Source organism: Uranotaenia lowii, chromosome 3, assembly GCF_029784155.1.
Source record: "Uranotaenia lowii strain MFRU-FL chromosome 3, ASM2978415v1, whole genome shotgun sequence".
Lineage (NCBI taxonomy): Eukaryota > Metazoa > Arthropoda > Insecta > Diptera > Culicidae > Uranotaenia > Uranotaenia lowii.
The window spans coordinates 216605238-216630067 of NC_073693.1; the positions used below are offsets into that span (position 1 = coordinate 216605238).

At 37.9% G+C, this 24830-nt stretch overlaps 1 protein-coding gene across 2 annotated transcripts; it reads left to right on the forward strand.

The window, feature by feature from the left end:
• The first annotated feature begins 16326 nt into the window (after positions 1-16326).
• On the forward strand, positions 16327-24830 carry LOC129756562 (glucose dehydrogenase [FAD, quinone]-like). 2 transcript variants are annotated; one of them, XM_055753468.1, is made up of 4 exons: positions 16327-16543; positions 22783-23092; positions 23156-24474; positions 24535-24830. In XM_055753468.1, the coding sequence occupies exons 2-4, from the start codon at positions 22783-22785 to the stop codon at positions 24739-24741; spliced, it is 1836 nt and encodes a 611-aa protein (XP_055609443.1). In that variant the 5' UTR covers positions 16327-16543; the 3' UTR covers positions 24742-24830. The 2 variants fall into 2 exon arrangements, with proteins under 2 accessions (XP_055609443.1, XP_055609444.1); XM_055753469.1 differs by having other exon boundaries at positions 16327-16479.

Below are 24830 nucleotides of genomic sequence, written 5' to 3' on the forward strand. Positions count from 1 at the left end.
AGGGTCGCCTTCTTGAGACAAACAGTAACAGGGTAGGTTCCAAGAGACAGCTGACTTGGGACAAACCGGTGCGGTGGCGCGGTTTTTGCTTCGGGTTCTGCTAGAATTTTGTGAATGCATCGCATGTATGTCGCATGCTCCCAGCAAGGGTACCAACGGCCAGGGGCGGTCCTAGAGCTGGCTCTTGGGGGGGGTGATTTTCCAATTTTCAAAAATCAGTCAATTTGAAGGAACGTTAATATCTGTTGAAAAAACAATCATTTGAGTGAGTGAAAGGAGGGGGACGGGTAGTGGGGAGGGGGGGGGGGTCAGTTGCAAATGAATCTACAATATAAGCTGCACACTGCTCCTCCTTCCCCCATGATTCGCACTGAACAACAGAACAACAGGTGTTTAAAAAAGTATGAAACAAGAGATGAATAATGAAAACTTTATCAAAATTTCTCTGTATATCTACTCATTTCAATATCCGTCTACACAACTTACACATCCTTTTATAAATTAACCAGCGAATCTATAATATCCACTGCGAAAAAATGTTGTTAATTTTTTTTTTAATTTGTAGGTATATCTGGTATTTTAATATTGTCACTTTAAGAGCCCTTTAAAGAATTTCTCGTTATAAATGTAATTTTTTCAATGAAAATAATACATACGTTGTTGAGAGATGAAAATGTAGAAGAAAATTTCCAAGCTATCTTGATTTTTTTCCTGAGCTTCCAAATAGAGCTCTGATATTTTAAAATTTATCGAAAGTATTTTACTCTTCACCGATAAGGTCGATAATCTAATCAATAAACAAAATATTGATTTATTTTACTAAATCGTGATTTCAAAATTTAGTATTATTATTTTTAAGAAAAAAAAAACGATTATTAAAATCAGTTTCTGAATATGAAGCTTCTGGAACCTAATTTTATTTGATTTGCTCTTTAATTTAAAATTAACATTCTAAATTTTCAATTTTAATTGTACAGCAACAAATAAATTATAAAAAAGTGAATATTTCTTTTTTATAGTTCATATGGGTACCTTCACAGAATTCCTAATTTTTTAAATAATTTCGAATTATAAAAACGAACTATAAAATAAACGGCTAATTCTGAATGTTAATATCTACTTTTCTTTAGTGTAGAGTCTAAATCATTTGCAAGTGAAATTGCCAAGCTTTTAGATTCAGAATATCAAACCTTAAGCATAACTTTAACTTATACCGTATTCGTTTTCACCACCCGAAAGTTTTGCACCATCCACGCTGAAAACGAGCATGAATCGAGTTTTGCACTCACCTTTGTAGGTGTGCGTGAAATCGGCAGTGTCAACAAAAAACATCAAGCTGTCAAAAATCCATTACAGCTGGTATTTTGTTTTCGTTTTACTTCGAAAATTGAAATGAAATTTACTTTAGTTGATCATTGTCTTTTAAACAATATGAAAATTTTAGCATGAATTTATGTATTATGTTGAATTGTTAAGATTTCAGATTTATTTTGCTTAGTAGATTCGCCTCTGGCTCTGATGAACTGCAATACCGGCTGATTCTGGGCGGTCTATGTTTGCTGCTGCTAGACTGCAGTTACCCCAGCTTGAAGGTTCCGGTATTTTGAACGTTTATTTCTCGCAAATCCTTCGTTCGAGTACCTATTTCCATTTAAGATTACAAAAAAAAAATCTTGGAACTCGGATCGCGGAAGTCGGGGAAGAAAATTTTGCTAACAGACCGAAACTAACGAAATTTAAGCTCCCAATGCGGGTGTAGTATCGAACTACCGCTTTTGAAGGGCAACGGGTGGGAATCCGGGACTTGGCGCAACCGAGCATCGTCACCCTAAGGCACAGCTCGAAGCTGGCTGGTAGCAGAGTAGCTTCGATGCAGCTGAACGCTTCTTTCTGTGAAGACCAACTTATAGGACCCTCCCGAACAAGAATACTTTTCGGTTTGGGCGATTCCACCAGATCTGCGGGTTGGCCTTATTGCACTCTGATTTGCTGCTCTTTTTCGGCATCGCCTGGAACCGATTGCAGCAAGCCTTCTGGACACATTTCTTCTTGGGAGCGTTGTTTGCTTTGGAACGTGCCATCCAGGTGAAATTCTCCGCCTCTGTTGGAAACGACACTGGTATTGAATCCGGAACAAGTTTCCGTTCTTGGGGATGAAAAGAGAAAAAAACAGCTCGAACGCAATTTTTGCGGTATAGAAATAAACCAACCAGCTGATATTTGTTTACATCGGGAAGCACGTGTTTTCAAAATTCATGATAGTATTGGTGAGAGCGCAAGCAACACCAAATATTTTCAGAGTGTTCCACCGTCAACTTTATGGTGCACTACCAGTGTACTACTTATCGTGAAAACGAGCATGAAAACGATAAAAAGTGCACTACCGGTAGTGCACCGGTGCACCACCGCTTGAAAACGAATTCTCTATTAAACTTCAATATTATTGTTTAGATCAGCTGAAAGCAGTATCGATGACATAATTGCTGTAGATCTTGAAATCCAGGAGTGTTGGTTAAAAATCACTAAAAGATCTGCTGACTGTTTTGTATGATAGATTGCCTTGTGGAATTATAAGGGAATAGTTTTTATTCATAAGGGAAAAATTAAAACCGAGCAAACTGATTTTGGAAGCTTTTTGCGACTCAAACTCGATTTTTGGTCAGATTGTTTCTCTCCTTTCTTATTTTCTGGCATTAAGTAATTTTAAAACTTAGCATTTTAGAGTGAAATCGATCAATGAGAAACCTACATGAACAACAAAAAATATGTAAAATGTTTTCATGATCCTTTATTCATTCAACGATACAGATTAGAGGGAAGAACGCCAAAAATTGACAAATTCCCGGAAAAAACAATACAGATTTCGTCTAGATAATCTGCGTTATTTACTTCTATAATTTTTTCTCATGGTAAATTACTCACAGTCTTTATGAAAATTTATCATTAAGTTGAAACCTTTTTTTGTATCTTTTTGATATTTTACACTAATGCTAAAATGCATAAATTCTTTCAATGAACCTTGTATTTTCAAAATTTATACCGGAAACAAGAGCTGATAAAAAGAAATACAAATTTGCATTTACTGCTCCTAAATAAGTTGAAATCAGTTTTCAAATTCTTTGCACTTCGGAAAATGTGAATTTTGTTTCCTTGTGTTTTAGTTTTGAATGCAGATTGTGGGTTCTGGAGATGAATATTGAAACAACTTTTATAAATACTTTTTTGTTCCTTTTTGGCTCTAAAAACTCACAGGGAATGCAAAAATCATAACACGTTATCTCTTTCTTCGATTTATTGATGCTGAAATCTCACGAGAGACGATTTTTTTAAATTTAAACTCTTACTATGAATATTTTTATTCGATTTCTGTTTGGCAATACTTGTAGTTTTTTCATGGTCATCCATAATATGAATGTTTGATGTGATACATTTTAAACAGAATTAAATAAAATCAGATTTGAAATTTAAATTTATGTTTTTGAATTTCATAATAAAGGTTATTAATTTTCAGTTTGTAATTCATATTTGAATGGTGAAAAATTGAGGGTGATAAAAACTTGCGAAAGAGAATCTTTAATGTGATTCAGAACCTGAATTCTTATTTTGCAATAAGTCATGAATTCCTTATAAACGCAAGTGAAAAATATCATAACTTTAGATTTTTAAATGAGGTTAGCATTAAACATCTGATATGACTTTGTAAAGTCTAAAAAATCTCAATAAACCAGCTGTAAACTAAAGAAAAAAAAATAGAATTTTAAATTCAAATTTTTATTTATATTTCAGATATGTATATGCTTTATATTATTTAAGTAAAGTTATATTTTAATGATTTTTCCTGATTCTGAATTGATAATTTTCCTTCGATTTAAGAAATATTTTGAAACACAAAAAAAATATCCTAATGGGAAGCTTTTCGCTGCTTAAAACTGACGATTGGATTTGTTTATTGAAATATTAGTGATTAAAAGACAAAAAAAAATATTAGAAAGTTAGAAAATTGAAGTCATACGTTTCTTAAACGCCTACTGGAAAACTGAACACTCCGATGGATACTTGACTAAAATTAAAATTTTAGGCAATTTAACACTTCAAGGTCAAAGGTTTTTTTACTTCTTAGAACGACCAAGATCTGTTAATCCATTAAACATGGTAGAAATTTCTAAAAATAAAGAAAACTGAAAATCACATGATTCCGCACGTTTATAGTTTAAAGATTTTTTTTATTGTTTCCTTCTAAATCTGAGCAAATAAAAAACACTGTATATTGAAGGCAATAAATGCATGATGACAGCAGAACAAATATTTCAAGCTCTGAATTTGAACCAAATATAAAATTTATGACGATTTGCTCGTGTTAATTGAGGCATATGAGGGAAATTAGTAACAATTTTAAAAAGTTGTATCTACATTTCATTAATAGCAAATTCAAAATCAAAACTCAACAACACACTTTGGTTGAGTTACTTATCAAACAAAGTTATTTGGTATAATTCAGTCCAGGGAATCGCAAGTTATAGCTGTTTAAGTTTGATGGCCCGACTTTTTTCAATATTGAGCCTTTTAAGTAATAAATTAACTGTTTTGCTGATAAAAACCCCCCACGGAGTGGAAAATTTTGAAAATTTAAAAGCACATCTACTAAGAAAAGTTCCAACTTTTTATAGAAATTCGAGCTTTTGCGAGTATTTTATAACGGTTTTTTGCCGCTTGGGGGGGGTGATCACCCCGATCACCCCCCCCCATAGGACCGCGCCTGCCAACGGCCCAGCAAATGTTGCAGAATTCCGATCCGGTTGGAAGTAGCGCCGCTGATGCCGCCGATTGCTCGAGAAAATCACGTGACTAACCTTAGGGTAAGAGGACTGAGTCAAGCATCACTTACCTGGTTATTTCTACGAGAATAATTTAAATTTAAACTACTTGCTTACACATTGCTTCTGAGGCATATTGAACGATTGTACGCCATTTACCCGGACCTTTTGACCTGAATGATTTTTCCCCAGAATGACAAATGCCTGAAATCACACCCCGGAATCAATCTACTCAAAGATATATTTTCCCCAGAATGCACCATTTCAAAACATTTTTCCCAACAATGAAACACATTTTGAAAAAAAAAATGCATTTCAAAACATTCAAGTTTTTAGCGTTATCATCTTTACGAACTAAATCGGTGGCTAAAAAACGGTACAAGGTACACCCGGGTAAGTGTGGACAAGTTTTCATAAAGATCAACTTTGAGTAATCATCAAAACGCATCAGTGGATCTACTTGATAAAATTACGTTACATGTGGTGCAGAACATGTTACTTACATATGCTGATAGGAAATCATTTGATTGCTTTGAATCAGTAAAATTAATATTCAACCAAGTAGGCTCACAACACATATTCGAAGAAAAAAATCACGACTTGAAGACTGCTGGTGTCTTCGCTTACCCCGCTTTATGAAGTAAACAGGGACGATAGATTTCCTTTTGATTTCTCAGCATATTTTAAATAAACTGTATTTTCTTATTAGTTGAATACGTTACTTCATTGCTCGAACTGTCTTTTAGGAAGGCATCTTTCAACGATTACATATAATTGAAAGCATATGTTCCAAAACCTTCGAAACGATTTCAAATTTTTTGTGTTTTGCTGTCTTTGTCCTCATTTCAAAACGCCATTTTTATCCTTTAGTTTTTCCCGAATGTGACGATTGCCATCCATCCCGCAGAAGCGGGACATATCCCGCTTTTTTGTTGAATGTCCCGCCGTCCCGCTTTTTCCTCAAAATGTCCCGCTTTTTTTATGGAAAACTTTTGCCAAATTCACTGACTTACTCTGGAAAAAATCAAACTTTATCATCAATTAAAATTCATTCACTCAACAAAAAATCTTTAGAATGCGTCTATTTTCTCAAAATAAACAAAAACAGAACAAAAAAAATCGAATACGTCTCTTTTCTCAAAGTTAGCATCAATTTTTCAATTATTCAGACAATACTGAAAAGCTCTAAAGTAACAATAAGATTCTGGTTCAGCATTCTAGGACCACGTGTTAGTTTGCAAGAACCGTGAAAAATAACGGTGTTAATGAATTCATGTAAGTCATGTGGTCATGTAAGAAAAACTGAGAGTTACAAGAAAACCTTAGTGTACTTTCTATAAATAACTTTGGCTGATGATATGGTATACGTATTAGTTTGGTAATACAATGTCCCGCTTTTTTGTCGTGAAATGTCCCGGTTTTCTCGGAAAGTATCTGGCAAGCCTACCTTAATGCCGAATACAGTGAGCGAAATAAGAATAGTACCACTATGTGTTTTGCTTGTTAAAATATGGATAATTGAAAATCACGAAAATTTTCTTCTACAGTTTTGTTTTGTATAACGGATAAATCAAGGATAAGTTTACTTTTTTGGACGTAGCAATTGGCATTGAGGACCAAAAATGTGAAAAAAGGGGTGCGAAAAAAGAATAGTACCACTTGAGATTTTCAACAAAAACAAGATTATTTTTAAAACATTACTGTGTGAAAGTGAATAATAATGCTTCTACGAATTATTTAAATAGATAACTGCATTTTAAAAGGATTTCTAGAATTGCAAAGGTTTTAAAAGGGGCGTTTAAGAGATGCTCCTCTAGCGTTAAGGAATTTTATATTTGAGCTGTAATTCTTTACCAAACTATTTACATTCTTCATTAAAATGACGTAAAATGATGAAACAAACATCCGGGTTTTATTTTGAATCCGAAAAAACAGGTTGGAATTCAAAAACTTTGATTTTGTTCAGTAAACCACACTTATTCCAGTTTCAAGTCGTAGATGGCAGCACTATCTTGCAGTTAAAACCAAATTAAGTCTCAATATTGATTTTACAGGTTTATTTAAGCCCATATTCATCGTTTTGAGGTATTTAGCCCATCACAGTTTTGTGGAAGTTCACGCTGCAAAAAGCTTTTCCGGATTTGCAAAAGAATCATCAGCACAAGAAGGTACAACCGCCAAAATTTCTGCTCATCTCAACTTCCAATTCAATTGCAAATCATACCAACAACACTGTTAGCCGTCTGATCCATCAAGCGCTATCGGAAAGTACAACTTTGTTCTGATTATCGGTCCAAAAAATTAACTTTTAGTGACTTTAATGCAATTCATTTTTTTTTTTTTTGATTTAGTAATCTAAGAATTTCCAAGGCGTTCACACGGTACTATGTACTTATTTCTTGACCAAAATCATCCAGCTCGTCATTTTAGGTTAAATTCGTCATTTTAGGATAAATTCGTCATTTTAGGTTGAATTAATGAACACTGGAATTAACATTCTGGATTGCTAAAATAGTAATCATTCTCACCTATCCTAGGGATTTTACATTATATGCTAAAATTATTTGACTATCCTTGAAAAGATATTTCTCGATATCGATGAAAAGTGTTTGGCCATCAAAAATTTTTTATCGAAACAATAGATTTTTTTGATTTCCAAATGACTTAAAAATGCATGAAACGTCAAGAATTTTTGTTGTCTTGAAAAAAGTCGACTTTCTGGCTCGAAGTTATTTTTTTGGAACCCCGATGGATATTGAATGCTTGATAATTGGTCTAAGTTCATCACAACTCACTTCACGCCACTTGTTAATTATTTGAATTTTATGAGGCATCTCAAACTTCATTTTCCACAATGGAGGTTCTAGAAATAGTTTGAAACCCTCCGAAAAAGGTAAAAAAACTAAATTAGATCAAGGTTCAAATATAAAAAATACAAAAATGACTCAAATCACATGAAAATACAAATGAATAAACTAACAATAAATGACAAAATACAACAAAAAATACAATGACATTTAATAAAAAAGTGAAAAAAAAACAGAAAGACTAAAATTCAATAACTGCAGAAATCACTAAGATTACAAACATGTACGTGAAAATGTTATAACATGAAAATAGTCAATTGTTTTATTCATTTTTTCGATTTTTTCAAAAAAAAATTCTTTCGAAATAAGACGTTAAGTTAAAAAAAAGTTTACAACGATTCTGCTGGAGGATCTGCTTTCATTTTTTTTGTTACTGCTGTAAGTTTTTGGGCAATTCACATGGTTATTTTCGCTGTCTTTCACTATTTCAGAGACATAATGTAATGGAGAATGAGGATACTTGATCCCTCGGCTCTATCTCGTAACTAGAGTCTCGAACAAAAATCTTATGTTTTTGGAAAATGTGTTACCTTAGAAAAATTTATAAAGAATCAAATTTCTGAGTTATTAAACCTTTTCATGAAAAATTTCACAAAATGAAACTAAAAGATATTTTTCCATCGTTTTCAAATGTTTCCAACATGAACCAAATTTATCAAAAATATTGACAATCGTTGAGGAATTAAAGGGGTGATACGGTCAAAATTTGGTCAAGGGAAAAAGCGTGTAAATCGGTGAAATCGTTTATTTCAAAATCAAATTAAATTTCTTTTTCAAGTTTAATTAGTATAACATTCAGGAAAAATATTCAGTTAGGCTTCCGCTTTTCCAAATCCGAATTGCCGGGCCTTACGCTTAACCCGATTTGTCACTCCAGCCTTTCCTAACTGAACAACAAGTTTCCAACTTGTATATACTAGACAACCTGCTCGAGATAAACTTTAATTTAATCCCGATCCAACTCGCTAATTTTTCAAATCTGCTTTTTGTACTGGACAGTTCAAACTGGTGATTCCGAATCTTATTCTTAAACTTAAGTGACCATTTTTTTAAGATCAGCTTGCTTCTCACAAATTCGACTGATTACCAAAACACGGTATAAAGGTTACCTTCACAAAGTTAACCTTCAGAACCCTCTTCATGTTGATCCTCCCGATCCAGCGTGTGAATCTCCAGAAAACTTTCCATGTTAGTTCTCTCGATCCAACATAAATTCATAAAGTGATCCTTCAGAACACTTTTCATGTTGGTCCTCCCGATCCAAAGTTAATTCATAAAGTGAACCTCCAGAATACTCTTCATGTTGGTCCTCCCGATCCAACGTAAATTCATAAAGTGAACCTTCAGAACATTCTTCATGTTGGTCCTCCCGATCCAACGTAAATTCATAAAGTGAACCTTCAGAACACTCTTCATGTTGGTCGTCCCGATCCAACGTAAATTCATAAAGTGAACCTTCAGAACACTCTTCATGTTGGTCCTCCCGATCAAACGTAAATTCATAAAGTGAACCTTCAGAACACTATTCATGTTGGTCCACCCGATCCAACGTTAATTCATAAAGTGAATGAGTTATGAATCTTTTTTCTATATTTTTTTAACTTTGTCTTCAAGGCAATTCTTTACAAAAACACTATTGATTTTTTTTCATTAAATAGAATAAAACGATATTATATGCACTAGGCTCTGAATCTACACATCTTAAAAACCTTGTCAAGAGTTCTTGAATTGTCATTGCCTTTCAATATGGATTGATTAACATTTGAATAAAACTTTTGAGTTTTGCTTAGTGTAATCAAACTTGCGCCCCTTTCGGGCGAGCGAATTTGCTGTTTCTGACGGTTCCGATGTCAATGGCCCTTTTTTACCCGCAAACTAACGCCCAGTTCGATATAAGAGTATGGTGGCGAGTGTGCTATATGAATTTGCTTGTGCTTACTGGGTTTGCTCTTACCAAACTAGTTAAACTGTATTTTCAAATTATGCTAGAATTCCACTGTCGGTCATTACTCAGCAAAACATTTAGTTCGACTTTTCCTTTCGCGAAAGTAAACATAAAATCCTTATAAAAAGCAGATTTCTACTGCGACGCCGGGACATCAATATTATTTGTGATACTCTAATAATCAAATCACCCTTCATCCCATTCCGTTCTTTCAATTTTGCTCATAAAAGTTACATACATACCTGTGGTGTCTGAATCGTCAGCGGAACAAAGGCCCAGCTCTCCAACCGGCACTCACACATGCACAAGTTATTACCAATTTACATCCATCAACCACCACCAACACTACATACAATATTGAGGTACTGGTATATAAGTGTGTGTTAACTCATCACTCGATTCGCTCAAACATTTTTCTTTTTTACTTCGTTCTGCTGTTATTTTGAAAATCAGAAACTACACTTCCTAACGCGAACGATTGAAATCCGGGATTCGACAATCGGATATGATTCTCCGATTAAAATAAAAATCGTTGTTCTGTCCGCACTTTACATTTTTTAGTCCCAATCTACAACACAGAGGGTCCCGTAACACACTTTGGCACTTTCCACCAGTTCAGTCAAAACTTTCACTTAACTATTTTTTACTTAGCACACAAAAGAAGAAAAATGTCCCCCGTTCAACCGCCGCAAAATAATCCTGGCAGGTTTCGCCATTGTGCAGCTCTTGTTTGGCACTCAACGGCTGAACGGGGGACACACATCCTGCCTTACTGAAGATCGTTCGTTAACTGGCGATCGCTCACGACACGGCAGCTTAGCCGTCGTGTGTGTGCATGTAGTAAGGACAATGAGGGGGAGGGCTATCGGCCGAGAGAGTGTCGTGTTCGCAATCATCGGCTACACAGGTATCTACGATGAAATTGCCGCACACAAATTGATTCGCAAAATTCGAATTTTCATCCGATGGCCATGAAATTTTCATTTTACCATTTTACTCGTATTTTATTTACAGTTCATACTCAATTGCCCGCATCTTGGCCTTAACCCCGGCAATAAGATTCTGCACAACCTGTGAATCGACCGTTTTTTTGCATGTAAACCCATACTTTCTTCAGTTGCTCGACTGTCTTCACAACCTTAGGTCGTTTAAGAAGGTGCTACTTCATAATCGCCCAGTACTTCTCGATGGGGCGGAGTTCCGGAGTGTTGGAAGGGTTGCACATTTTCGACACGAAATTGACCTTATTGTCTGCATACCACTTCAGCACGTGTTTGGAGTAGTGGCATGAGGCCAAATTCGGCCAGAAGATTGATGGGACGTTGTAGGTCTTCAGAAGAGGAAGCAGCCGCTTCTGGAGGCACTCTTTCATGTAGATACACCTGTCCGTTCATCGTGTCCTGGGTCACGGAAGGTGCACTCCGCTTCCCGCACGTGCAGATAGCTTGCCAAACAAGGAATGTGTTTGCAAATTCTGAATGCGGACATGCACATCTTCTGAATGCGGACATGCTCCGGAACGGTGAACTTATCCTTGGCCGTTATGAACAGGTTGCCGGGGATCTGTTTGAAGTCGTCTATGATGCAGCATTCATCTTTCGTCAGCATGTTGAGATACAACTTCCTGGCACGGGTTTAGGCGGACTTGTTCTGCTTCTCGTCGCGATTAGGGGCCTTTTGTAGCTTGAACGTTAGAAGCCCAGCCTTGAGCGCCGATGTGGTCTAGCGGATAGGCTGGCGCGAGTCTGGTATTGGTACGCCAGGCGTACTGGGTTCGATTCCCGGTATCGGCAAGAAAAACTTTTGGGTTCGATTCCCTTAAGTTGCCTACAGGTAAGATGTGTTTCATTCTATAACTGACTATATAATAGGAATGTTCAATCAGTTGCAAGCTGGTCAGGTATATACACGGATGCCGGAATACCTGTAAGTAAACTAGCCCACCTGATTGATTCGTTCTTCCAGAATATACCTACATCAACACAATGGCCCTTATTCTGCGCCGCGAGTGACGTGACGATAGTCGACTCACCCAAGTCACTCTATTCCAGCAGTCTGTTTAGGTGAGGAACGTCACTTCGGATGAACTTTTTGAGTTCTTACCCTATTCTGGTAGTCACCGTGGGTGAGAATCGTCGCATTCGGGTGACTATTTTAGGTGACAATTGTCGGTACCTTTTCAGGTGGCGACAAGAGAGAAATTGAATGGAAAATTGATACAAAATGGAATATTTTGATTTACAATGAAGTTTGATAATTTCGAACACAATCAGATTAATTTACTTAAATTTAAAAAAAAAACTATCTTCTCTCAGTGAAAAAAAGTTTATTAGAAAACTGGTATAATATCATAAGATTTTTTCATTAGATTTTGGGAAAACGTTTTTCCCTTTCAAGAAGTACATTTTTATTGATTCAGTTCAGTTGTTCTATGATCCAAAGAAGTTTCGTGATATTTAACTCATCTTTCCATCAAGCCAACGTGGTTGAAACTTTTGAATAAATGGCAAAAAAAATCGTTCAATTTATTCATTATTCAACTTTGATTCAAAGGGGGTTTTCTACAATAACAGAATTATATATTAATATGGTACCAGTGATAGTTTTCTTCCTAATTTATTTGTCATAGCTAATAACAGAAATGCATTAAAAGATTTTTTTTGCTTATCAACTCCGCTAAAATTTTACCGAACAAAATATTGAACATGGTTGTGCCTACGTGCTCCCGGCTTGAAACCTCTTATAGTACAGTCCTTCGTAGCCGCTCGGCTCCTTTAACGATTATCCATATTGATAAAATTTGTCCACATTTGTTCATCAAAAGGAACATGTGCAATATTCGTTGCATTTCCAGTTGGTGGATACATGTGTGGTTTCATCGGTTAAATAACTAAAATGTAAAAAAATTAAAATCAATTGCATTCTATAAGCATATTAAGGTACTTACCTATAGCTGTTCTAGGGAACCTGTCGTCGGAATTAGGGCATCATTCTCTGCGAATATATTAAAAGGTCGATGGCCAGTCCCGAAAGTTCCTCGCAAAGCAGCTGATCCTTTTTTTTCTCTATAGATGCCCGTTTTTCGATCCGACCAATATCTTCACTTCAGCTCTATAACTGGTACAATAAAAATGATTGAATAATCGGTCTACTCGGTTTAGCGCAAACAGAATTTCCGGTAACTTGCAGCACAAGACGAAAGTAACTTTACTTACTTGTTAAAGTATTAAAATTCGGCATTTAATCCGCTCCTCATACTGATTGGTTCGGGCGACAGTCGTCGACTTCTGCATTCGATGCAACTCGATGCAGGTTCCGGACTCAACCTTGGTAATGAAATATCCATTTGGGCAACACAATTTGGCCGTTTTTTTTTCTCTAGCAGCTTGCTGTTTTCGTACAATCCGATTGCGGCCTTTTCAAACCCGGAATTTTTGCTTGTTTTCCTGAAACTTGATTCGCAAAATCCGAAGTGCGATCAAAATCAAAACAAAGCAGAACAAATTCGGCCATTTTGACAGACGTGTTCATTCAGTCACTCACCTAAAATGAACTTCTGTCACTTTACCCATATCGACTCCGGGAATAAGGTGACAAAAGTCACGGTGACTCCGAGGTGAGGTGACAATCATCACGTCACGCGCGGCGCAGAATAAGGGCCAATACATTCATCCATAACAGTTCATACGAAGCCATGGGGTCCGGGTATGATGGCGCGCGCTGCATTGGAGATTTGTCGAACATAATAATCTAAAGAATGCATGTGAGCACATACTTTGGCAGAAACTGCGGTGAATCCGTGCACCCATGGTGGATTACCAACATACATACATACATGAACGTTAGAAGCCCAGCCTTAGTATTGGCCTTCTGGACAAAACTTCGGCTTAGGTGCAGCTTCTTAGCCACATAACGAACGGAGGCTTTTGGGTTTCGGTTGAAGGCCTCAAATACGCGGTTGTGATTTTTGGTGTTGTACGGAATACTTTTTCCTTCACTTCTGGGCAAGGTTGCCAAAAAAAATTCTGTGTTTTTGTAAAAAAAAATCTCGAATTCTGTGATTTGAACCTAAAATTCTGTGACGGTTTTCTGTGACGCTTTTTCTAAGAAGTTCATAGGGAAATCATGTCAAATATCAGTAAATTGGATTTTTTTTTATAGTTTTGATTGAAAAAAATAAATTTACAATACTTTGTTTTCATATTTTCATGAATTATAGTCAGAAATAAAAAGTCTAAAATGACAAAAAAAAAAGTTATAATTTTGGAAATCTCTACAAAATTTAGAAAATTTGTGAATTCTGTGAAAATTTCAAAATTCTGTGATCTGTGACACAGATTCTGTGACGAAATTTTGCTCAAAATTCTGTGATAATACATATTTTTCTGTGATTTCGGCAACCTTGCTTCTGGGCTTCCGATCGATGGTCAATCGTTCCTCGAATCGTTATATCTCTCGTGACACCATGAAATTCGCAATTCTCAACGTTTTAGCGATGGAACGATGAGAGAGATCCTTGTTCTCGTAGTGAATGCGCAAGATTTTATCAAGCTCGAGCTGTTCTTTTGACTCCATTTCCGCGAGTTTTGATCACAGGAGTTTAAAACTTGCAGGATGTAAACAATACACTATAAACAAAATTCACCCAAATTTTCATTAAATTCTAACCAACACAGTTAAAAAGTTAAAGCAATTTCTTCGTGGACACCCTTTAAAAGCAGACCTGATCCCTGAGCTCTCAAGTAGAATTGAAAATGGATGCGAATTTGTTTTTCGCGATCCATCTTCTCAAAATGCTCCACCACCACGATATAAAAAGGAAATTTGTGAAAGTTCATCTGAAATTGAGTTTCTCGAGCCTTTATAATTAAATTACGGTGACATTCGCTGGAATGGAGAAATTGGAATGGAAATTCGTGTAAAAAAAATTAGGTCGAGTGCTGTGCGAGACTTACACACATTTGTATGGAAATTTCCATTTTATTTTTAGCTTTGCAAATTTTGTGTGTGTTTTTAAACTCAATTCATCTCAATTCAATTCAACTCAAATTCATTCGGAAAACATAACGGAACGGTTAAGTTATGAGAGTCAAAATAAAGACAATTGTTTCCTATAAACATATGATTTATTTCAATAAAGGTCTTTAAAAATTGTCGAATCACACCCTCAAGCTGCTACAAAATGCTTTTTTCGCGCATTGAATCCAACGGGACCATTCAGCTTGGATTTACAAAGGCTGTTGAATTTTGTTTAAACTGTTTAATCTTCCAATCAACGAATAATGCACCGAAATCGAGTCAACACAATTTGCCTCCTGATCCTCACACGCTAGGAACTTGCTTTAACTGCTCATGGACTGACCTAGCCTTCCTGGAGCTCTGATTTCGAAAATTTTGTAAAAATATCAGAACTCTAGCTTTTACTTTCGAACAACCGATTTTTTTTGGCAAACACCAAGTTTGTTTATTATTCAATTTGAACCGCATGGATACTATGGTGATACCCATATGTACATAAAATTGAAGGCTACCATGATTGGAAATCTTTTATCCGAATGCTGTGCACTCTATTGGCGACATTACCTACCTTCTAGAGCATTTTGCGAAGAATTGAACACGAGTGTCCTGTCTGTTCGTCTGTGCTTGAAGTATAGAACGGATTCACCAATTTCATAGACAGGGACAGGAATCACATCAGGTGTGAAAATATTGGAACTTAGGTTTCGCACTCTACAATTCCACTGTGCGGTGATCCAGCATTCAGTTATTCACGATTGCTTTATTTTATGGGAAATTTTTTCAAACAACGTATACTATCACTCCTCAAATATAGATGCTTTTACAAAACAAATTATTATTAAAAACCTATTTCCACTAAAAGTGGACCTTGGTTAGCAGACCCCCTAGCGTTACCCAAATAAGCTGAAAACCAACAGGGTATTTTAAGGCCAGTCAGCGATCGATTGAAACCTTGAGGCTGGAAACCAAATTGCTTATTTTACACATCATCTCATTTCTTTTAATTTATGGTGCTATGAGCATGTTACTTACCTACATGTTATCAAATGTTAAATAGTTTGCTAGGGTTCAATCAACAAAATTGAGCGAGGTTAAAAAAATCTAGAGGTAGCCAAATGGTATAAGAGTTTGGGTTATTGAACGCCTCTTTTTACAGTTGTGCATTTGATAGAATATTCAAAAGCATTATTTTTTCAACACATTCTAGTTAGTTTGAATCCGATCAAACGATTCCGTATCAAAGCGGTAAATTTTTTTATGTTTCTGAAATTTATTCGCCAAAAAATGCTAATACCGTGTAATCTACATAAGATCAATGACAATGACTGGCATCAAATCGGGCTTGAACTTGATGGCGCGGAAAGACCGTATCAGAAGAACTGCCACAGTAGGTAAAAGACGCGTCATCATCACCGATTAGTTGTGTTACCTACCTGGGGAGGCATCAAACTGCTGTTGTTCTGTCGCGTCGCGCGGACTCATGCCGGCAGTTCCTCTCATCAGAAGGGGGCCAACATCCTCTGGCGATTCGGTTTCCACCAGATGGAAAGATTTTTTTTTCTTCGTCTCAATGTTTACCGACGATAGTTCCTCGGATCTCTGCTGCCCTATGTTGCGATGCGAATATGTGGTTTTGAGAAAACCTATGATAGAGCTGCGAATAGTTGCAATTCGAACGGCGTCGCGATTGGAAGGATTTATCGGAAAAGTGAAACGACCTGTTTTATGATCTGTTCTATCTTTAAACCAATAACCACCAGAAGCAGTGGGTCTTGGCGGTTGGAAATAAGTATAACGTATGAGTGGACCTTGAAAGAGCAATCGATACGCATCGGTACGCATAGGCGTTTTGTCGCGGAGTGATCGTTTGGTGATCGAATTACAAAACAAGATCAAAGGTGATTGACAGCTGATTGAGAGTTGCTGATAAGAATTGGCTTATTTTAAAGTAAATTAGTAAAAATCTATTAGAAAGATGAAAAAGTGACAACTATATATCTGGAAAACAGTGATTTCACATTGATTTCAAATTTTTAAGTGAAAGAAAAATGAACCCACTCAAAAATAATTTGAAATTAATGAAAACAGTTATAAAAGTTACCTGAGTTATGGGAGTCAAAATTTCAACAAACTGAAAAAATCTGTCCATCGTGGTGAAATTTTAGATGAAAACTTGGTTGGCGGCAATAGCCTTATTTTTGTGTAATATTCACCTCCTTTTAAGAAATTTCGTTTAAGATTGTTGAAACAATGCTACTATACTTTTAAAATTTGATATTTAAATTTGTAAACTCGTTGATTTTTTGAAAGTTACTCTCAAAAATATGCAATGTTGAGTGCAGGCCCGTTCAAAGGACGGGGGTGAGGGTTGTTTTTGAAATTCAAATTTAGCTAAAAATATTAACAACGCCAAAAATGCTCAATAAATCTGGTAAGTCATGTTGAATTTAAGTTGCTTGAATTTAATTTTGCTTTTAAGTTGCAACTTGTAAAACTAAAAAATCATGATCGATTCATAAATGATGGTTTAAAATAATTAAAAAAAAAGGTAAACGTTTTAAACTTTCAAATAAATATAATATAGTTAAAAATGTCAAGCTCTGAATATTTTTTCGCAGCCAACTAAAATAATGGATCCTGACTCCTGACAAGAACAAAAGGTAGAACTTAGTTATTCTTCTCTTCTTCTTTTCTTCTTTTGAAAGAAGATTTGGTTTTTAGAAAGCAAAAATTTCAAATTAAAACTAAAACAAAGTTATTACAGAAAACCTCAAATAATTAAAATAGTTTACTAAAATATGCAGAAAATTTATTTGAGGATTTGAATAAATACACAATAAAATTCAGATAAGTTAATTTTCAATTAAAAAACAAACAAAATATGAAAATCAAACAGAAAATTTTTTCAAAAGAAATTTTTCTCAATAAAAGCTTTAAACCATTTCGAAAATTTATTCATAGTATTCTTTTGATAGGTAACTAAGGAAAACAGCATTTTGGTGCCTATGTTAATTTGGTAGATTTTAAATTTTCCTGAAATTTTCTGTACACAAATCTTTACACTGGTTTTGTCTATTGCCTCTAATTTTGGTGAAATAAAGTTTATAAGTTTAAAAATGAATCAGTGTTGAGTGAAATCAATCATTGATAACTAATGAATTACATGAGAGAAAAAAAACTGATTCTCTATTTGTTAATTATAGGTACTCCATTTGATTAGGAAGAAAAAACTATTTGAATCATAGTGATGATAAATAATCTAAAAAATATTCTACAGTTTTAAAAAATTGAAAAGATATCACAACAATTATTGCTGACATGACTGGAGAAAGTTTGAAAAAAAAAATTGTAGTTATTAAACCTATTTGTTGAATCCTCCAAAATTAGGGGGAAAAGGGCATAATAGCCACCTTAAGGAAGACGCTTATTTAACCATAGAAAAAAGCTATAATATGTAACTTAAATCATTGTTTCTTGTTCAGACACTAAAAAAGTCTATTTCCTAACTGGCTGATACTTGAAAAATTAGATAAAAACGTTTAAAAATGCACTTTAAAAATTTTTGCCGAAAGCTGAAAATCAGTCACTGTAGGGGCATAATGAGAACCCCCACTCGGGCAGTATAAGCAGCATTAATCGGGGCACGATGAGCGTTTTCTGCCATAAAATCTAGCAGTGAATTTCACTCGATGAAGTCAACTGAATAATAGAACTACAGCTTGACTCGTTTCATTTGATGATTTAGCCTATCGATTAGATGTCGTAGTTTGATTCCTGTTGGAGGTGATTTTTTTTCATTTACCATTCATGAACGATGCATTTTACACTAAACGGTGAGGCGAAGATCCATGAAACAAAGCAATACTAAAATAATGTGTGACTGTTTGTAGAACAATTCACACACACTCATACATTATGTTTTTGGTGCTTTGCATCACCCGCCAAGATGCTACTAGTCATAATCAACAATCAAAATAATCGATCATGAATGGTAAATGAAAAAAATCTCCTCGAACAGGAATCGAACTCGAGCCTATTGATTACCTCTCCGACATCTTACCAATAGGCCAAATCGTCAGATGTAAACTGATGAAGCTGTAGCTTTATGATTCAGTTGGCTACATCGAGTTGTGCTCTGTTCGCCCAGAGTCAACAAATTAAAGTAAAAAACGCGTTTTAAAATTGATTTGAGTAAAAAATTTAAAAATTATGATGGTGAGAATTGAGGAACAATGTGTATATCATGTTGCAGTGCATACATTATAGATCAAGATGATTCAAAGATCATAAAAACTTGTTTCCTGGTGCTTGAAAATTATAATATTTTCGTTACTTGAGAACCTAGATGTTTTGGTTTAAATATTTCTGTAAAGATGATAAGGAGATTTCTTTTTTAGGGAAAAGTTTATACTATAGGAAGTACGAAACTATTCCTCATGAAAATTTATTTAAGAAAATGCGTACTTTTGCAGAAAAGAGAAGTGCTTACCCGGGTGTTCGTTATGCCGCTATCTTCCCTATAGAATTTTTGCATTTAAAAATATCTAAAATTTTATTTTGGTTACAGCTTCTTTAAAAAATCGTTGAAATTCCCTTATTAAACAGGATGCGGAAAAGTTTACTATTAGAAAACTTGTCTGACTTTTTTCGTAGAAGTCAAAAAAAACTTGCGGTAAATTAAAACTTTTTTAAATTTTTTTTGTAATGTTTTAAATTTTTGTAAAAAAAAGTTCTGAATTTACATTTATAAAAGCTGTTTAAAAAAGAAAAGCTGATAAAAAAAATGAGTGAGAGAGTAGGGTTAGATGCGGGCTTTGCGAGCCCGTGGCTACAAAAAACTCAAGCAACGAACAAAGAAAATCAAACTTCGGATGGAAATCGACAAAAACCCACGCGACGAAAAGGGACTAGCGATTGAAAACTTGAAACATGGAACTGCTGATCTCTAAATTTTGTGGGCAGTACCTACGTGCTTTCTAACGAATTGAAGAGCCGCAAATTCGACATCCTAGTGCTGCAGGAGGTATGGTGGAAGGGCTCCACGGTACGAACGTAACCAGATGGTCGCGACATCTACCAGAGTTGCGGCAACACACACGAGCTTGGAACAGCTTTTATAGTGATGTGAAAGATGCAAAAGCACGTGATCGGGTGGTGGCCGATCAACCCACGAATGTGCCGATTGAGGATCAAGGGCCGCTTCTTCAACATCAGCATTATCAACGTGCACAGCCCTCACCTCGAAAGTATCGGTGACGACAAAGACGAATTCTACGCGCAGCTGGAGCGTGAATACGACCGCTGCTCAAAACATGATATCATGATCGTCATCGGACGCCCAGGTCGGCCAGGAGGAGGAATTCAAACTGACAGTAGGAAGGTTCAGTGCGCACCAGCTGACCAACGAAAACGGCCTCAGACTTATAGATTTTGCCGCCTCCAAACGAATGGCGGTACGTAGTACCTTTTTCCAGCACCGCCTCCCACACAAGTACACCTGGGGAAACGCAATCACATATCACAGAGGGGCCAACATCGAGTCAGACCACTATCTGGTGATGGTGAAGATGCGCCCAAAACTCTCCGTAGTGAACAACACACGCAACCGGCGCCCGCCTTGGTTAAATATCGCGCGACTGAAGCAACCTGAGGTCGCGGCAGACTACGCGCAATCGGTCGAAGCAGCGCTGCAGGCAGAGGGCGAGCTTGATGAAGCCCCTCTCGAGGACTGTTGGGATACCATCAAGACAGCCATCAACAGTGCTGCGGAGAACGTCATCGGTTATGTGGAGCGAACTCGACGGAACGACTGGTTCGACGAGGAGTGTAGGAGGGTGATGGACGAAGAGAATGCCGCGCGGGCGGCAGTAGTGCAAAGAGGCACCCGTCGAAATGTGGAAAATCACCGACAGCGGAAGAGGCAGCGAGTCCGAATTTTCCAGGAGAAAAAGCGCCGCCTGGAGGAGGAGGAGCTCGAGGAGCTGGAGCAGCTGTATCGTTCCCAAGAAACACGAAAGTTCTATCAGAAACTCAACGCATCCCGCAAAGGCTTCGTGCCGCAAGCCAAAAAATGCCGGGATAAGGACGGGGGGGCGGTGGAAGCAGCACTTCGATGAACACCTGAACGGCGCACATGAAGGAAATCATGACAGTGGGGGAAGGTACATCGCTGGCGTACCCAACGACGATGAGGAGCTGCTCCCAACGATGAGTGAAAGAGGCCATACGCTAGCTGAATAGCAACAAGTCAGCTGGGAAGGATGGCATCGCAGCTGAACTCATCAAAATTGCACCGAACAAGTTGGCCGATTGCCTACACCGGTTTATGGTCCGGATCTGGGACACAGAACAGCTACCGGAGGAGAAGATGGAGGGAGTTAAATGCCCCATCTATTTACAAGGGCGACAAATTGGACTGTGAGAACTACCGAGCGATCATCATCCTAAATGCCACCTTCAAAATACTGTTTCGAATCCTACTCCACCGTCTAACGCCACATGCAAACTGATTCGTGGGGAGCTATCAGGCCGGCTTCATGGAGGGACGGTCAACGACGGACCAGATATTCACATTACGGCAAATCCTCCAAAAATGCCGGGAACACCGAGTCCCTACGCACCATCTATTCATCGACTTCAAAGCTGCATACGACACGATCGACCGTAACGAGCTATGGAAAATCATGGACGAGAACGGCTTTTCCGGGAAGCTGATCAGACTGATCAAGGCGACGATGGATGGATCGCAGTGCTGTGTGCGGATTTCGGGTGAACTGTCGAGTTCATTCGAATCACGCAGGGGGCTTCAACAAGGTGATGGTCTATCCTGCATGATGTTCAACGTGGCGCTAGAAGGTGTTATAAGCGGTGGACGAAATGCGGGGCACGATTTTCAACAGATCCAGTCAACTTATCTGCTTTGCCGATGACATTGATATAGTCGGCAGATCATCTGCGACGATGGAGGAGATCTACCGCAAACTGAAACGCGAAGCAGGAAGGATTGGGTTGATGATCAAAACATCCAAGACGAAGTACATGCTGGCCTGCGGATCCAAGAGCAACCGAACCTGCTTGTCCACTAATAACAAGGACACGATTTGTCTATCTAGGCTCACTGGTGACCGCTGACAATGACACCAGCCGTGAGATCCCACGGCGAGTTATCAGCGAAAGTCGTGCCTACTATGGACTCCACAAGCAACTGCGGTCGAGAAGACTTAGCCCTCACACGAAGTGTAACCTGTATATGACGCTTATTAGACCGGTTGTCCTCTACGGGCACGAGACATGGATATTGCTCGAGGAGGACCTGCGTACACTTGGAGTATTCGAGCGACGAGAGTTAAAAACCATTTTTGGCGGCGTGCAGGAGAACGCATTGTGGAGGCGAAGGATGAACCACGAATTTGCGCGACTCCACGACAAACCTAGTATCCAGAAGGTGGCGAAGGCTGGTCGGTTGCGCTGGGCAGGACATGTTGCGAGAATGCCGGACGACTGTCCTGCAAAACAAGTTTTTGCTACGAATCCAGTAGGAACGAGACGAGCAGGGACTCAACGAACGAGGTGGTTAGACCAATTGGAGCGAGATCTAGCGAATGTGGGATGTCCTAAAAGTTGGAGAACGGTTGTCGCATCAAACGCATTGGAGGAATATTGTTCATCAGGTTATGTCGTGAGACGGAACACCATTTAAATAAAATAACGTCAACGTTTTCAATTACCGTGTTTTTCTAAATTACAGAACTGGTTCGGTAAATTAAATCAAATCGGTAATTTCAGTTCACTGTGTAGGCATTTGAGGTCAATCGCAATTTGAAAACGTTTGGTAAAACAATTTGAGCTCAAGTACTTAGTTTGTAATTTTCCTACTCAAAGATGATATTTAAATTGATTCCAAGAAGTAATGAAAACTAGTTTTAGTTTTATGTATCACTTTCATGTTGCCACCCTATAAACGTTAATTAAATAAGTCATAGTTTAGATTACATAAATTACTGTGTTCGAGTTGGATCAAACATTCAGACACATTCGAACACGTACTTCGTACGTGTAGTTACTTCGTTCTTCAGCTCTGTATTTATTCTGATTGTTCGTTTTGATTAACTATTTTTTCATTTGCCTTCTTCTACAGATGTTACGCCAATTCACAACTATCCTATTGCTAACATTTCACCTCACATCAAGTGACTCGCCATTCGAAAACATCTTCGACACCTTCAGTTACCTGTATCTGTACCGGAACGTATCGGCAGGGGTGCCGGACACCACCAAATTCCTCAAGGAGTATGATTTTATTGTTATTGGGGCCGGTTCCGGTGGCTCGGTGATGGCCAACCGACTCAGCGAAAATCCCGATTGGAATGTGCTGCTGCTGGAAGCCGGCAAAGAAGAAAATCTGGTGGTAAATGTCCCACTAACGGCAGGACTCACCACAGCTACGGGTTGGTAGATTCATTGTTTGTTGAAGAATTCATGAATTGATAATTATTGGATTCTTTTTATAGGATACAGCTGGGGATACCGTTCTGAGCCGATGAAGAACGCCTGTAAGGGATTGGAGGATGGTAGATGCTACTGGCCGAAGGGAAGAGGTCTGGGTGGGACCAGCTTGATAAATTTCCTTTTGTACGGTCGTGGTCACCAGCGTGATTACGACGAATGGGAACAAGCTGGGAATTACGGGTGGAGTTACAAAGATGTGCTGAAGTACTTCGAAAAGGGCGAAATCATCAAAGGTGGAAAGCCAAATCCAGAGGGATATCTGCACATTGAACAGAGCTCCTTCGAAACTCCAATGTTGAGACGATACATTGAGGCGGGTAAAAATTTTGGCTACAAAGAGATCGATCCGAACGCAGGAGTTCAACTAGGGTTCTTCAAGACGTTGGCTACCATGCATAATGGCGAGAGATGCAGTGCATCAAGGGCGTATCTTCGGCCTGTAGCTCACCGGCGAAATCTTCACATTGCGATGAAAGCTTGGGCCACGAAGATCCTCATTGACCCAATCACCAAGACAGCGACGGGTGTAGAGTTTCTGAAGAACAAAAAACGTTACCAGATAAAAGTTTCCAAAGAAGTAATTTTGTCAGCAGGTGCCATTGCTTCGCCGCAGCTTCTCATGCTCTCTGGAATTGGACCCCGTGATCATCTAGAGTCGTTCGGAATACCCGTTATTCAAGACTTGAAAGTTGGATACAATCTACAAGATCACACTACTCTTTCCGGGTTAGTCTTTACCGTGAACAAATCGGTGACCATCAGAGAAAGGGATATGCGAAGACCCGAGCACTTCTTGAACTACCTTTTCAACCGCAAAGGACCTTTCACTGTTCCGGGTGGAGCAGAAGGAATAGCCTTCGTTAAAACACCAGACTCTGATCTACCCGCCGATTACCCCGATGTGGAACTGGTCCTTGGGACTGGAGCCGTAAATAATGACGAATCCGGTTCACTTCGACACACTTTTGGTATGACGAAAGAATTCTACAGAAAATCCTATGGTCCAGCTCAGGGAAAGCACGCTTTCGGAATAGCTCCAGTACTGATGAGACCTCGAAGCCGAGGTCGGTTGTATCTCAAAAGCACGAATCCTTTCCAATGGCCTCGAATGGAGGGAAATTTCTACGATCATCCCAAGGATATGTCAACGATGCTGGAGGGAATCAAACTAGCTGTGGCTCTAGCGGAATCTGAAAGCTTCGCTCCGTACGGCGCCAAGCTATTGGAAATTCCTTTTTACGGCTGCAGGAATGTAACGTTCCGGTCGGACGATTACTGGAGATGCTGTATCAGAACGGTCGGAGCCAGTATTCAACATCAGGTAAAATCTTTTTAAATTGTTATTATCTCATGTTTATCTAACAAAAGATTTGATTCACAGTCTGGCACCTGTAAAATGGGCCCGGCCAGTGATCCCGAGGCGGTGGTCAATCCGGAGCTGCAGGTCCACGGCGTTCGCAATCTGCGAGTTGTGGATGCTTCGGTGATGCCGTTCCTGCCGGCTGCTCACACAAATGGGGTTGTTTACATGATCGGGGAAAAAACGGCCGATATGGTGAAAAAGTTTTGGGCTAACAATATTGAATAGTTATTGGCATTATTTTTAAAAATATTATTAAGGATGAATTTTCGTTTCAATGAAGAAGCGGTGCTTGAATTGTGATTGCGATCAAAGAG

Excerpts from the sequence above, each read along its gene's own strand:
- LOC129756562 (XM_055753468.1), top strand. The coding sequence starts at position 22,783 with ATGTTACGCCAATTCACAACTATCCTATTGCTAACATTTCACCTCACA. Across the intron at positions 23,093-23,155 it reads AGGACTCACCACAGCTACGG|GATACAGCTGGGGATACCGT; the intron begins GTTGGTAGATTC and ends TTCTTTTTATAG. Across the intron at positions 24,475-24,534 it reads GAGCCAGTATTCAACATCAG|TCTGGCACCTGTAAAATGGG; the intron begins GTAAAATCTTTT and ends TTTGATTCACAG.